Source organism: Rhinatrema bivittatum, chromosome 5 (genome assembly GCF_901001135.1).
Source record: "Rhinatrema bivittatum chromosome 5, aRhiBiv1.1, whole genome shotgun sequence".
Classification (NCBI taxonomy): domain Eukaryota; kingdom Metazoa; phylum Chordata; class Amphibia; order Gymnophiona; family Rhinatrematidae; genus Rhinatrema; species Rhinatrema bivittatum.
The window spans coordinates 279828658-279841798 of NC_042619.1; the positions used below are offsets into that span (position 1 = coordinate 279828658).

Genomic DNA, 13141 nt, shown 5'->3' on the forward strand with positions numbered 1-13141 from the left:
AGTTGGAGGCCTGTAAACCACTCCAATAAAAATGGATGTACCATCCTCTTTTTTTAGGATGGCACATAATGCTTCTTCTGTGCCCGCTATTCCTTGCAATTCAGTTGCCCTGAAATATCTATATAAATAAAAATGTTAAATAGTTTGGACAAAATCGCTACTCAGAAACCACTGAACCGATTGCTTTCAAATTTGGACACAACCTTCATTTCGCATACAGGAAGGTTCTTCTGTACTTACATTACAGATATGTCACACATGTGACAGGTAAAATAGGTTTAAAAATTGTTTTGAGAAAACAGCGACATCTGCTGGACGTAAGCGCCATCTGTTACACCTTTCACTAACACACGCTACACTAATCATTTTGCCAGTCCAGGTCCACGCTTCACTTCCGTTTTAACACATTCGCGCACTTTTTTCGCCAGAAGATAACTATTTCCTTTACAGATAAAATATACCCACCCCCCTCCTCACACCCCCCACACACATGCCAAATTGATTTACTTCCCACAGCCTCCCAACACACACACTGCAGCACCTCAGCAGTCATTCCCTCTTCCCGTTTAAAGGCCTCCAAATGTTCATCCAGAAATTTAACTATAGGGATGATGTCAGCCAAGGTGGCACTTCTGGAACTCAGCTCCTCCATGACATCCTTGAAGCGCTTTCCTTTCACACGGGGATCACAGACTGTGGCGAGCATGTATGTGCGGTCTTGTGTTAAAGGCGTTAATCTCTCTTTCACCTGCTGCTGCAAAACGTCCAGACAATCCAGCACCTCAACTGTCATTCCCTCTTCCTGTTTAAAGGCCTCCAAATGTTCATCCAGGAGATGAACTATAGGGATGATGTCAGCCAAGGTGGCACTTCTGTAACTCAGCTTGTCCGTGACATCCTTGAAAGGCTGCAGGATTTTTACCAGCTGACTCATGACTAACCAATCATGATGCCCTAGGGGATTCTGCAGACCTATGTCCATTCTACCAGAAAGTATATGAAGGGGTGTCTGCTGCTCCAGTAACCTCTCCAGCATCATAAAGGTGGAATTCCACCGGGCGGCAATGTCTTGAATGAGACGCTTGTGAGGCATATCCAAATCAGTCTGCTTTTGTCGCAGAACCTGCCCCGCCTTGTCACTTCTGTGGAAGTGTCCTGCTATGTTCCTGCACATATGTTCCTGTATTAACCTGTATTAACCTATGCAGGTATTCATTCTCCTTGTCATTGGACTCCAAGCCCAGAGCGGACTTTACTACCAGGTGCAGAGTGTGTGCAAAGCATCGGATGTTCTTAAACCGCCCATCGCTTATTGCCTTAACCATGTTTGCACCATTGTCTGTGACAAAGAACCCTGCCTGCGTTTTCCTGTCTCGCTGGTGTAGTTGCCAGCCCTCCAGCATCTTTCTGATGCATGCTAGAATATTGGCTGCGGTATGGGCCTGGTCCGTCAGGTGGGTGTGCAATAAATCCCACCTCCACCCTGATACTTCTTCAGTAATAGAGCTGCTGGCTGCCACTGCCTCTGCCATGTCCCACCAGTGTGCTGTCAGAGAGAGGTAAGAGTGTGCAGCATTCATGGCGGTCCAGATATCGCAGGTGAAATGCACTCTTCCGTCTGTCTTAGCTAGCAGTGCTTGCAAGCGACTGCGACACTGCTTGTAGAGGCAGGGGATGACCTTTCTACTAAATGTGGTTCTGCACGGGATTTTGTAATTTGGAAGTACGACCTTCAAAAAACGCTTGAAACCCACATTCTGTACTAGCTGCAAGGGCTGGTCATCAAGGGCAATCATTTCCCCAATGCTCCTGGTTACAACTTTTGAAACTGCCTGCCTCCTACCCTGGGATAGTGTTACCGCACTCCACCCCATTTCCTCCATCGTGAATTGTCACTTCTTCCACATGTCAGGGGGTTGCTGGCCTGCCGCCTGACTGCTAGAAGGGTATGAGGGCGTGGGCAGACTCTGCTGCTTTCCTACCACTGCAAACTGGTTGGAAGGGGTCCTCCGACTGGAACTGCCACCATCCCCAGATGGCAGTAATCTTGTTGGGTGTTGCCTCTTCATATGATGGTTCATGCCAAAATTAGATAGATGTCCCATTTGCTTGCCTCTACTAATATCCCTGGCACAGTAATTACACCGAGCATAAAACGGGTCTTCCGTCACTTTAAAGTGTTTCCATAAGAACATAAGAAAATGCCATACTGGGTCAGACCAAGGGTCCATCAAGCCCAGCATCCTGTTTCCAACAGTGGCCAATCCAGGCCATAAGAACCTGGCAAGTACCCAAAAACTAAGTCTATTCCATGTAACCATTGCTAATGGCAGTGGCTATTCTCTAAGTGAACTTAATAGCAGGATCGGAGATATCTTTCGTGATCCTCCCCTCTCTAACACCTTGGGGGTGGATGCTGCCACTGGAGTTGAGGTAGTGGGTGCACCCTGAGAAGCAATGCCAGAGGGGGCATCAGTCACCCTCTGTCCCCGTACTGACTGCTCTTTCTCCTCCTCGATATCACTGTCATCTTTCCCCTGCTGCACATTTCTGGAGGCTAAGACAGGACTAACTGATTCTACCGAAGATTCGTCAGCTATTACTTCTTCCATTTCTGATGAGAATCCCACACAAGAAGATTCTTCATCTGAATCAGAAGCTAACAGTGACTGCGCTACTTTGTGAACGCTAAGTGTTAGTCTAGACTTCTGTCCCCCTGCTGCTTTTGGGTGTCTACATTTTGTAGGGCATGACTCTGCCTCCCCTTCCCTCTCCTCCAAAATTACAGGGCCAGAAACAAGTGCTGGGGATGGCAATCTATCATGGTCAGATTTGGGGTTTTTTGGCATGGAACTGCCATCCCCTACAAAGAGTTTAGATTGCGACAGTTGCCTTTTTAGCTGTACTGGTGGTGTTAATCTACTGTCTTTTGGGGTGCCTCCTCTGCCAGTCCCAATCAGTCGATTGCATCTGTCTTTCCCTGACATTATGGATTTTATGTCACTGAGTGGTAACACTGCCCACTGGCCCACAATAATAATGTTCAGTCTGTTTAAAATGCGCACTGCCCACTATCACGCTGCCTGGCTGTGCACTAATGTGTGTGGCGTGCACACAGAACCTGCTTGCTTGAAAGCACAAAAGAGTCAGACTCCCCGGGCACTTGACTGCACAAACCCACTCAATAACAATGTTCAGTCTGTTTAAAATGCGCACTGCCCACTGTCACGCTGCCTGGCTGTGCACTAATGTGTGTGGCGTGCACACAGAACCTGCTTGCTTGTAAGCACAAAAGAGGCACACTCCCTGGGAACTTGACTGCACAGACCCACTCAATAACAATGTTCAGTCTGTTTAAAATGCGCACTGCCCACTGTCACGCTGCCTGGCTATGCACTAATGTGTGTGGCGTGCAACCGTACACACAGAAGCTGCTTGCTTGTAAGCAGAAAAGAGGCAGGCTCCCTGGGCACTTGACTGCACAGACTCAGCCTGTTAAACTTCCCAGTGAAGCCCAGTGCACTGAGAGACTAAGTAATTGGAATTTAAAAAAGCAGGAATTTTTGTCACTCCTGAAAAATGGATGACATTGAAAATAATATCTTTCTCCAAGCCAGCCCAACACCCTAAATGGTAAATGGTGGTCAATGCTAGCTGACCTAGCACAGTCAGCTTCTCTTCTCAGTCAGAGATGAGTCTGACCAAAATAAACATCTTAAAAGAAACAGGAATAGTAGTGACTGTAGCTGACCCTGGCACTACAGCAAAACAAAGAATATTTTTCTTTCCTTAGCTAGCCTATCTCTTCTCTATAAGTTCTGCCTGCTCCCCCTTCGAACCAGCAGCCCAACTCTCCACAGCATCGCTGGAAATGACTGCATGGCTCCTCGTGCTGATGTTTATATACTGCTGGCTCGTCAGTAAAATCCACAGAGAGCACTGAATGACAGCGCGATTGGCTGCATTCAGTGCTGCTCAGAAAATGTCAGCATGGATACGCTGCGTTCCGGTATCCATACCGACCTGTCTGACCATTTCCTGTGAGTCACTGCGACTCACTTGAAAGGGTCAGACAGGTTGGCATGGTTACCGCAGGGGCGCCACCATTTTGTAGTAATCCTGGGTAGCTCGCAGCTAATGGCGAAGAAAAGCGCGCGCCTCGCGGCGTGCCAAATAAAACATAAATCTGTTAAATACGTGGGGAGTCGCGATGCGTTTCGCCTCCCCATGTATGTAACAGATAGGACAAAATAAATTGCGGATTACAAATATGTGGAAAACGGATGCACACCCCTAATAACCAGTAAAAAAAAAAAAAGGGATGTGATAATCTCCTTAAGTACCGAAGGTCTTTGGTGAATACCTGGAGTACTGTCTTCAGTTCTGGAGACTGATTCTCAAAAGGGATAGAGACAGGATGAGGGCGGTCCACAGAAGGACAACCAAAATAGTATGGTAAATCCATCAAATAACTTATGAGGAGAGGTTGAAGGACTTAAATATGTATGCCCTGGAAGAAAGGAGGTGCTTGGGAGATATGATACAGTCCTTCAGATTATTGAAAGGTTTTAATGATATATGCACTTCAAACCTCTTCTGTTGGAAAAAAAACAGTAGAACGAGGGTACATGACATGAAACTTAAGGAGGACAACTCAGAATCAATATCTGGAAATATTTCTTCATCATGGATGCCTGGAATGCACTTCTGGAGGAGGTGGTGAAGATAAAATCAGTCAAAGAATTTGAAGGGGTATGGGATAAACCCTGTGGATCCCTAAAGGATAGAGGACAGAAATTAAGAAAAAAATGCATGGGGATAACCCACTCAGTGTGACAGTTACTACCCTGTCTGATATGAATCGCTTCATGAAGATCGGTATAGAAAAATGTTAAATAAATAAATAAAATGAAATACCCTTAGCAGAAGTATGGCAATTACTACCCTCAACCAATAAACCTTGATATTTTTTACACAACTGCAACATCACTCTCTGCTTTGATGGTGGGGAGAGGAGGTAAGGGAATTGGATTCAGATGGCAACCAAAATGGGCCCTTACTTTTATGGTCTGTGTGTACTGATATGCAGACATAAAGGGAAAAACACAGGACTGTTTCTAAGGCCAAGTCCAAAAGCAAAGCAAGTCAGCATTGACAGAATTTTCTGGAAGACTCCTCACCCATTTAAAATGTTGCTAGCAGTAATTTTTTTATGGATTGACAGTTGCTTGGTTCTGATTGTAAATATTACTACCTTTTTCTTAAGGACTGGGGGTAACTGCATGGACTATCCTTAAAAGAAACCTAGGGGTGACTAATATGATATGGTAGATATTACCATAAGAAACTTGCCTGGCAGACTGGATAAACCATTTGGTCCTTTTCTGCCGTCATTACTATGATACTATGTTACAATGTAGGATTGGGCAAGTTCCTGAAGAAAAGTCCATAAACAATTATTAGTCAGGTAGACTTGGGGAATCCAGCTCTTATCTCTGGGATTATGATATAAGAAATAGATCAACTATTTGGTATTTTATGGGCACTTGTGACCCGGACTAATCATTGTCAGATTGCTAGACTCAGTGGACCTTAGACTGACCCAGCATGGCATTTTTTATGTTCTTATGGTCCAGTAAATTCAGTACCACTGCCTGCAGTTTAGCATGAAAATACTGTTTCATTATAAGATATTTAAGTTGTCTCAATAGGCACAACTTATAAAATGCTGATTTCAATACTGCATTTAATTGGGGATTTAAAGTAAAATTATTATTTAAAAAAAAAAAAAAAAAAAAAGATAACTAGGGTTTTGAACCTTATCCATAAATATTTAATTGTTTAAGCTAAAATCATGCAAATCAGGAAACCTTTTTCTGGTTTTATCCATATGTCTTCTGGTTTTATCCATATGGCTTTTTAAGATTGAACACTATTTTATTAGCTGTATCCAATCCTGAACTCCTTCTATACACTTTGTTAGTGTATAGATGGAGTTCAGGACAACTTTATCTGAATATTTTTAGGAGATCCTGTCTCTCCAACAAGAGTTACCTGCAGAACTTTGGTTGATCTGTGCTGATAGTCAGCCACTGACCAGCTAAGGTTTTACTGTGCCCTGGGAATGCCTCGAGCCTCACCTTTTCTTGTGCATGTAAATTTTGTGTATGCAACAATTTGCCCAGACAAAATATATCTGCTCAGCCAAAGGTAAAGAGGAGGGGGTTAGTTCAAACCCCAAGCTTATGTTTGGATAACTCCCAAAGTTAGCCTGACAAATCTTTTGAATATTGATCTCTAAATAGACAAAAGTCAAGAATAAGACCAACAAATTATGAAACAAAAGTAAGAGACAGGAAAGACAGCGAGTACTGAAATGGTCCTAAATGACAACCTCTTTATTTTTGATAGAATTTATTTTATATTTCTTGCTTTTATTCGAATTTCACTTAAAAGATCTAAAGTTATGCTGTTGCGTGATACTTTGAGGTTTTTTTAAACTTTGCTCTGCTTCATTTAATAACATATTTAAATAAAATTAATAACAATTATATTCATCTTTCTCCTGTTTGATGGATTGTTTAGGTTATGGAGCCAGTCAAAACTGCAGTTATGTTAGCACATCAGCTGGGTCATTCACTCAACCTGGCTCATGATTCTGTCACTTGTTCATGTTCTTCTGGTATATGCACTATGAGTCCCGCAATGAAGTAAGCAATATTTGTATTTACAGTTGCTAATTGTAGAATTTATAGCAGATATTGTAAGTTATTACTGTGCAGTATATGACTATATTGCAATAATGATAATTTTCCCTTCTTGATTGTAAAAAAGGACATTTAAACATGAATGTGTAGATATTCAAAGCTTACTTTTAAGTAAGCCGGGTAAGACTTATCCGGCTAACTTACAAAGGATATTTAGCAGTATGGCTATCCTGCTGAATATCTCTGAATAAATTGCTAATTAGCTGGATAGATCTTATCTGGTTAACTTTAGATCTGCTGTTGAACAGGTCTAATGTATCACGGTAACGTAACTGGAGAAGTCTGAATATTACTTCTTAGCTGGCTAAGGACCTGATTTTAAAAAGCATTTGCATGCTTAAAATTTGATTTTACATATGTAAATGCACTTTACTTGTACAAGTGGGCTTTTGAAAATTGTTACAATATATGCAATTAAATTGTACATAGGATTTACCCATGTAAGTACATTTTACTTACGTAAATGGCTTTTGAAAATTACTAGGATAGTATGCTATAGTTAAGTGAATAACTCCTTTTAAAATTTCCTCCTACGTTAGCTGGATAAGTAGCTCTTCCCTGATACATCTATATCCTTCCCGCCACTTACTCAGCTAACTACTTAACTGAATATTTATCTATATAAGTACTTATCACAATGATGCAGCAGCTTTATAACATCATAAAACCCCAGTTTGTTGAGCTCTCACCCCACAAATTATGAGAGAATGTAAACAATGTTTTTGTATTTACTTGTATCATTATGCAATCCTTGTTTTAAGTCTTATTTTCATTTGTAGTCTGTTTTAATTGGTTGTGTATGTGTATGCTTGCTTCTATACTTGTATCATTGTAACCTGCCCCAATCTTTGGAGGGCATGGGCTAAAAATAATGTTAAACAAACAAACAAACAAACAAATAAATAAATAAATAAATCTGGCTACGTTATGATTGCTATCCAGGACCAGATATTCAGCTGCCACCACTTGGCTGGATAAGTCCCTACTTATCCAGCTAGGTAGCCCTGAATGTCCACCTCAAAATACTTCTTTAACTTCAACTAAATGCATTTGAAATAGAATCTGAATTTTAAAGATATTCACATACATTTAGAATGTCTGAAATGCAAATAAAATACATTTCGAATATTTGTGGAAAAGTTAAAAGTGAAGCTAATCAAACTGTAAGATATTTGGGAAAGGGAAATTTCTTACCTGGTATGACTATGGGTAAATTTTCAGTAAGCCTCTCAGAGACAGATATTCAAAAGAAAATGCCCAATAACTTAGCTGGATAAGACTTATCTGGCTAATTTACATCGGATATTAAGCAGCAGGGCCATGCTGCTGAATATCCCCATATTTAGCACAACCTAGCTTGTTGGATTCTCTGCCTGGGTAACATCAAGCTAGGTTGAGAGAACATTGCACAAATCTCATCTATGGGTGAGTTTCCTCACTCCAAAGGTCATCAAATCTTCACAAGGGAGCACTGTTCTGTTCTTATGTCTCATTTTGAATGTCAAAGTGGCCCCTAACCCCTACACTACTACCTAAACCTCACCTCAAGTTACTAGGTGGGCCTCCGATAGAGATATAAATACCTGACTAGGATGAGGGCATTCTTTCTATCTCTCTCTCACAAAATTGTGAACTTGGTCACAAATCACACCACAAACTCCTCCCTTTTTTCAGATTTGCATTACACCATGCGTTATAGAAACATAGAAACATAGAAATGATGGCAGAAGAAGACCAAACGGCCCATCCAGTCTGCCCAGCAAGCTTCACACATTTTTTCTCTCATACTTATCTGTTTCTCTTAGCTCTTGGTTCTATTTACCTTCCTCCCCCACCATTGAAATATCTAGCTTGATTAGTTAGGGGTAGTAGGGGTAGTAACCGCCGCAATAAGCAAGCTGCACCCATGCTTATTTGTTTTACCCAGACTATGTTATACAGTCCTTATTGGTTGTTTTTCTTCTCCCCTGCTGTTGAAGCAGGGAGCTATGCTGGAAATGCGTGATGTATCAGTCTTCTCCCATGCCGTTGAAGCAGAGAGCCATGCTGGATATGCATCAAAAGTGAAGTATCAGACACATTTGGTTGGGGTAGTAACCGCCGTAACAAGCCAGCTACTCCCCGCTTTGTGAGTGCGAACCCTTTTTTCTTCTCCCCTGTCGTTGAAGCAGAGAACTATGCTGTATATGCATTGAAGGTGAAGTATCAGGCTTATTTGGTTTGGGGTAGTAACCGCCGTAACAAGCCAGCTACTCCCCTCTTTGTGAGTGTAAATCCATTTTTCCACATTTCCTCTTGCTGTTGAAGCTTAGAGCGATGTTGGAGTCACAGTAAGCATGTGTATGTTTATTGAATAAGGGTATTGTCTCCAGGCAGTAGCTGTCATTCTGGCGAGTCACCCACTCTTCATTGGCGGCCTCTTGACTTTATGGATCCACAGTGTTTACCCACGCCCCTTTGAAGTCCTTCACAGTTCTGGTCTTCACCACATCCTCCGGAAGGGCATTCCAGGCGTCCACCACCCTCTCCGTGAAGAAATACTTCCTGACATTGGTTCTGAATCTTCCTCCATGGAGCTTCAAATCGTGACCCCTGGTTCTGCTGATTTTTTCCTACGGAACAGGTTTGTCGTTGTCTTTGGATCATTAAAACCTTTCAAGTATCTGAAAGTCTGTATCATATCACCTCTGCTCCTCCTTTCCTCCAGGGTGTACATATTTAGATTCTTCAATCTCTCCTCGTACGTCATGCGATGAAGATCCTCCACCTTCCTGGTCGCCCTTCTCTGTACCGCTTCCATCTTGTCTTTGTCTTTTTGTAGATACGGTCTCCAGAACTGAACACAGTACTCCAGGTGAGGCCTCACCAAGGACCTGTACAAGGGAATAATCACTTCCCTTTTCCTACTCGATATTCCTCTCTCTATGCAGCCCAGCATTCTTCTGGCTTTTGCTATCGCCTTGTCGCATTGTTTCGCAGACTTCATATCATTAGACACTATCACCCCAAGGTCCCTCTCCTGCTCCGTGCACATCAGCTTTTCCCCCCCCATCGAATACAGTTCATTCGGATTTCCACTCCCCATATGCATGACTTTGCACTTCTTGGCATTGAATCTGAGCTGCCATATCTTCGACCACTCTTCCAGTTTCCTTAGATCCCGTCTCATTCTCTCCACTCCTTCCGGCGTGTCCACTCTGTTGCTGATCTTCGTGTCATCCGCAAAAAGACAAACCTTACCTTCTATCCCGTCCGCAATGTCGCTCACAAAGATATTGAACAGGACCGGTCCCAACACCAATCCTTGCGGTACACCACTTAAAACCGCTCTCTCTTCAGAGAAGGTTCCATTTACCATCACACATTGTCTTCTGTCTGTCAGCCAATTTGCAATCCAGGTCACCACCTCGGCCCTCACTCCTAAGCTTCTGGTTTTATTCACCAGTCTCCTGTGCGGAACCGTATCAAAAGCTTTGCTGAAATCCAAGTATATGATATCAAGCGCTCTTCCTCGATCCAATTCCTTGGTTACCCAGTCAAAAAAGTTAATCAGATTTGTCTGACAGGATCTTCCCCTGGTGAATCCATGTTGCCTCTGGTCCATCAATTCTCAGGAATGTAGATAGTTCACTATTCTCTCTTTCAGCAGTGACTCCATTACTTTTCCCACCACCGAAGTGAGGCTAACCGGTCTGTAGTTGCCAGCCTCCTCCCTGTTCCCACTCTTGTGAAGTGGGACCACCACCGCTCTTCTCCAATCACTCGGCACCACTCCCGTTTCTAGGGATCTATTGAACAGGTCACACAGCGGAGCTGCCAGAACATCTCTGAGCTCCCTCAATATCCTTGGATGAATCCCATCAGGCCCCATGGCTTTGTCCACTTTCAGGTTCTTTAGCTCTTCCCACACATTTTCTACTGTAAAAGGATTTATATCCATTCCACTTCCCTCCAGTTTCTTGTTGTGTAGAGATGGTCCTTCTCCAGGGTCTTCTTTAGTGAACACAGAGCTGAAGTATTCGTTTAATATTTCTGCCATTTCTTCGTCTCTCTCCACACATTGATCATTACCACCTTTCAATTTCACTATACCACTTTGGACCTTTCTCTTTTCGCTGATGTATCTGAAAAATGTTTTGTCACCATTTTTTATCTCCTTGGCAATCCTCTCTTCTGCTTGACTCTTTGCCAACTTGATTAATTTCTTTGTCTCCCTCAGTTGATACAAATATTCTTCTTTGTGCTCCTCCCTTTGGGATCTTTTATATTTCTTGAATGCTGTTCTTTTAGCTTTAATTTTGTCAGCCACCTCCTTTGAGAACCAGATAGGTTTCAATTTTCTTTTGCTTTTCTTTACATTTCTAACATATAGATCAGTTGCCTTGGTAATTGCTCCTTTTAGATTGGTCCACTGTTGATCCACATCTCTCTCGTTCTCCCATCCTTTAAGTTCTTCCTCCAGGTACTTCCCCATTTCCTCAAAGTCTGTGTTTTTGAACTGTAAAACTCGGGTCTTTGTGGTTCTTTTCCCTATTCTTTTAGTGATATTAAACCATACCGTTTGATGATCACTACTGCTGAGGTGGGCGCCCACCTGGACATCTGAGACATTATCTGCATTAGTGAGCACTAAGTCGAGTATAGTTCCTTCTCTCGTGGGTTCCAACACCATTTGTTTGAACAAAGATACTTGCATGGCATCCACTATCGCTCTACTATTTTTAGTTTCTGCAGATGGGATTTTCCAGTCTACATCTGGCATATTAAAGTCACCCACGATCACCACTTCTCCCTTCTTACCTATCTTATGGATGTCTTCAACCAGATCTCTGTCCAGCTCTTCCTTTTGGTTTGGAGGCCTGTAAACCACTCCAATATAAATGGACGCTCCGTCATCTTTTTTTAGGTCGAGCCATAGAGCTTCTTCCTTACCCCAACTTCCTTGTAGCTCAGATGCTTGGATGTTGTTTCTAACATAAAGAGCCACACCTCCCCCTTTTCTATCCTCTCTGTCCTTCCTTAACAAGTTGTAGCCTGGTATTGTTGTATCCCATTCATGAGATTCTGTGAACCATGTTTCTGTGATAGCAACAATGTCCAATTCTGCCTCAGCCATTAGGGCCTGCAGATCTGGGATTTTATTTCCCAAACTATGAGCATTTGTGGTCATAGCCTTCCAGGTACTCTCTTTAAGATTATTGCTTTTCCTGGACTCCTTATAAGATATTAGTTGAGATTTGTTATTCACTTCACTCTTTCTTTTTGTAGTTGTGCCACTGTTGACAGAGTTATTCATCTCAATTAGATTTTTCTTTTGGTTATGGATCTTGAAATACTGCATGCATTGTATTTTCTCTCTCTTTGCTGGTAACACTTCAATGTTTTTCTCAAGAACTTCTTCAGTTTTTAATATAGAGAAGGCTTGTTGTTCTTTTTGCATTTGGTACATTGTGTGTCTCCTCATCACAGGTCTAATTCTACCAGAGCCCACTGTAATCCTGGATTGTAAAGAATTTCTTAATGACCTGTTTGAGTGGGGGGGTATACCTGTTGGCTGCCCATCTGTCAAGAATGGGTGACTGTGGGGCCTACCTGAGCCTACTGAAAATCCTTTTCTTGACTCCTGGCTTTTCTGTGATATTGGGGAATTATTTTCTGAGTAATGCAATGTGGGTGTATTACTTTTAATTGAAGCTAATTGATCTTTAATCTCAGTCAGCTCCTTTTTCAAGGAAGAGAGTTGTGCACAATTTGGGCAAGCCCTAAGTTTCCAGATGACTTCCCTGACAATAAATGCTCCACAATGGTTACATTAGATAGTCCTCATTTTGATAAATGTATCTGATGGATAACACCTGAGGAACAACTAAATTACCAATTTATCCTGTTGCCAATTGTATTTAGGTAGACTATATTAGAACAACCAACCTAGGGGTGGGTGGGTAGAGGGGTAGGGTGGGAGGGAAGCAGATAGAATAGCAAAATTAAAGCTATGTAAAAAGGCTTAATTTAAAGAAATCTTAGCTTTGCCAAGTAGGTTGGACTGTAGTCTCTCCTCTCTCTTTCAAGCAGACTGACTAGAGCTGGCCTGATCACCTTCTATGATCCACAAGTCACCTGTTAAGTGTCTTGTTAAAAACTCCCTCTTTTTTTTTTATTTGTTTGGTATATGTTATGATTGCTTTTGGAAAAGGCAACACAAAACAATTTAAATCACTTATAACAATATCTGGAGAAATAGGCACTTAGAATAACAGTAGATAGAATAGCAAAATTAAAGCTATGTAAAAAGGCTTAATTTAAAGAAATCTTAGCTTTGCCAAGTAGGTTGGACTGTAGTCTCTCCTCTCTCTTTCAAGCAGACTGACTAGAGC

The 13141-nt window shown here is 42.1% G+C and overlaps 1 protein-coding gene across 1 annotated transcript in view; it reads left to right on the forward strand.

The window, feature by feature from the left end:
• Positions 1 to 13141, forward strand: part of LOC115092767 (disintegrin and metalloproteinase domain-containing protein 9-like) — a gene marked incomplete at its 3' end in the record, with an annotated part of 1804538 nt that overhangs the window by 1295013 nt on the left and 496384 nt on the right. The window contains exon 11 of the mRNA XM_029604071.1: positions 6586 to 6710. Within this exon, the coding sequence (XP_029459931.1) occupies positions 6586 to 6710 (125 nt within the window). The remainder of the gene's footprint in view (positions 1 to 6585; positions 6711 to 13141) is intronic.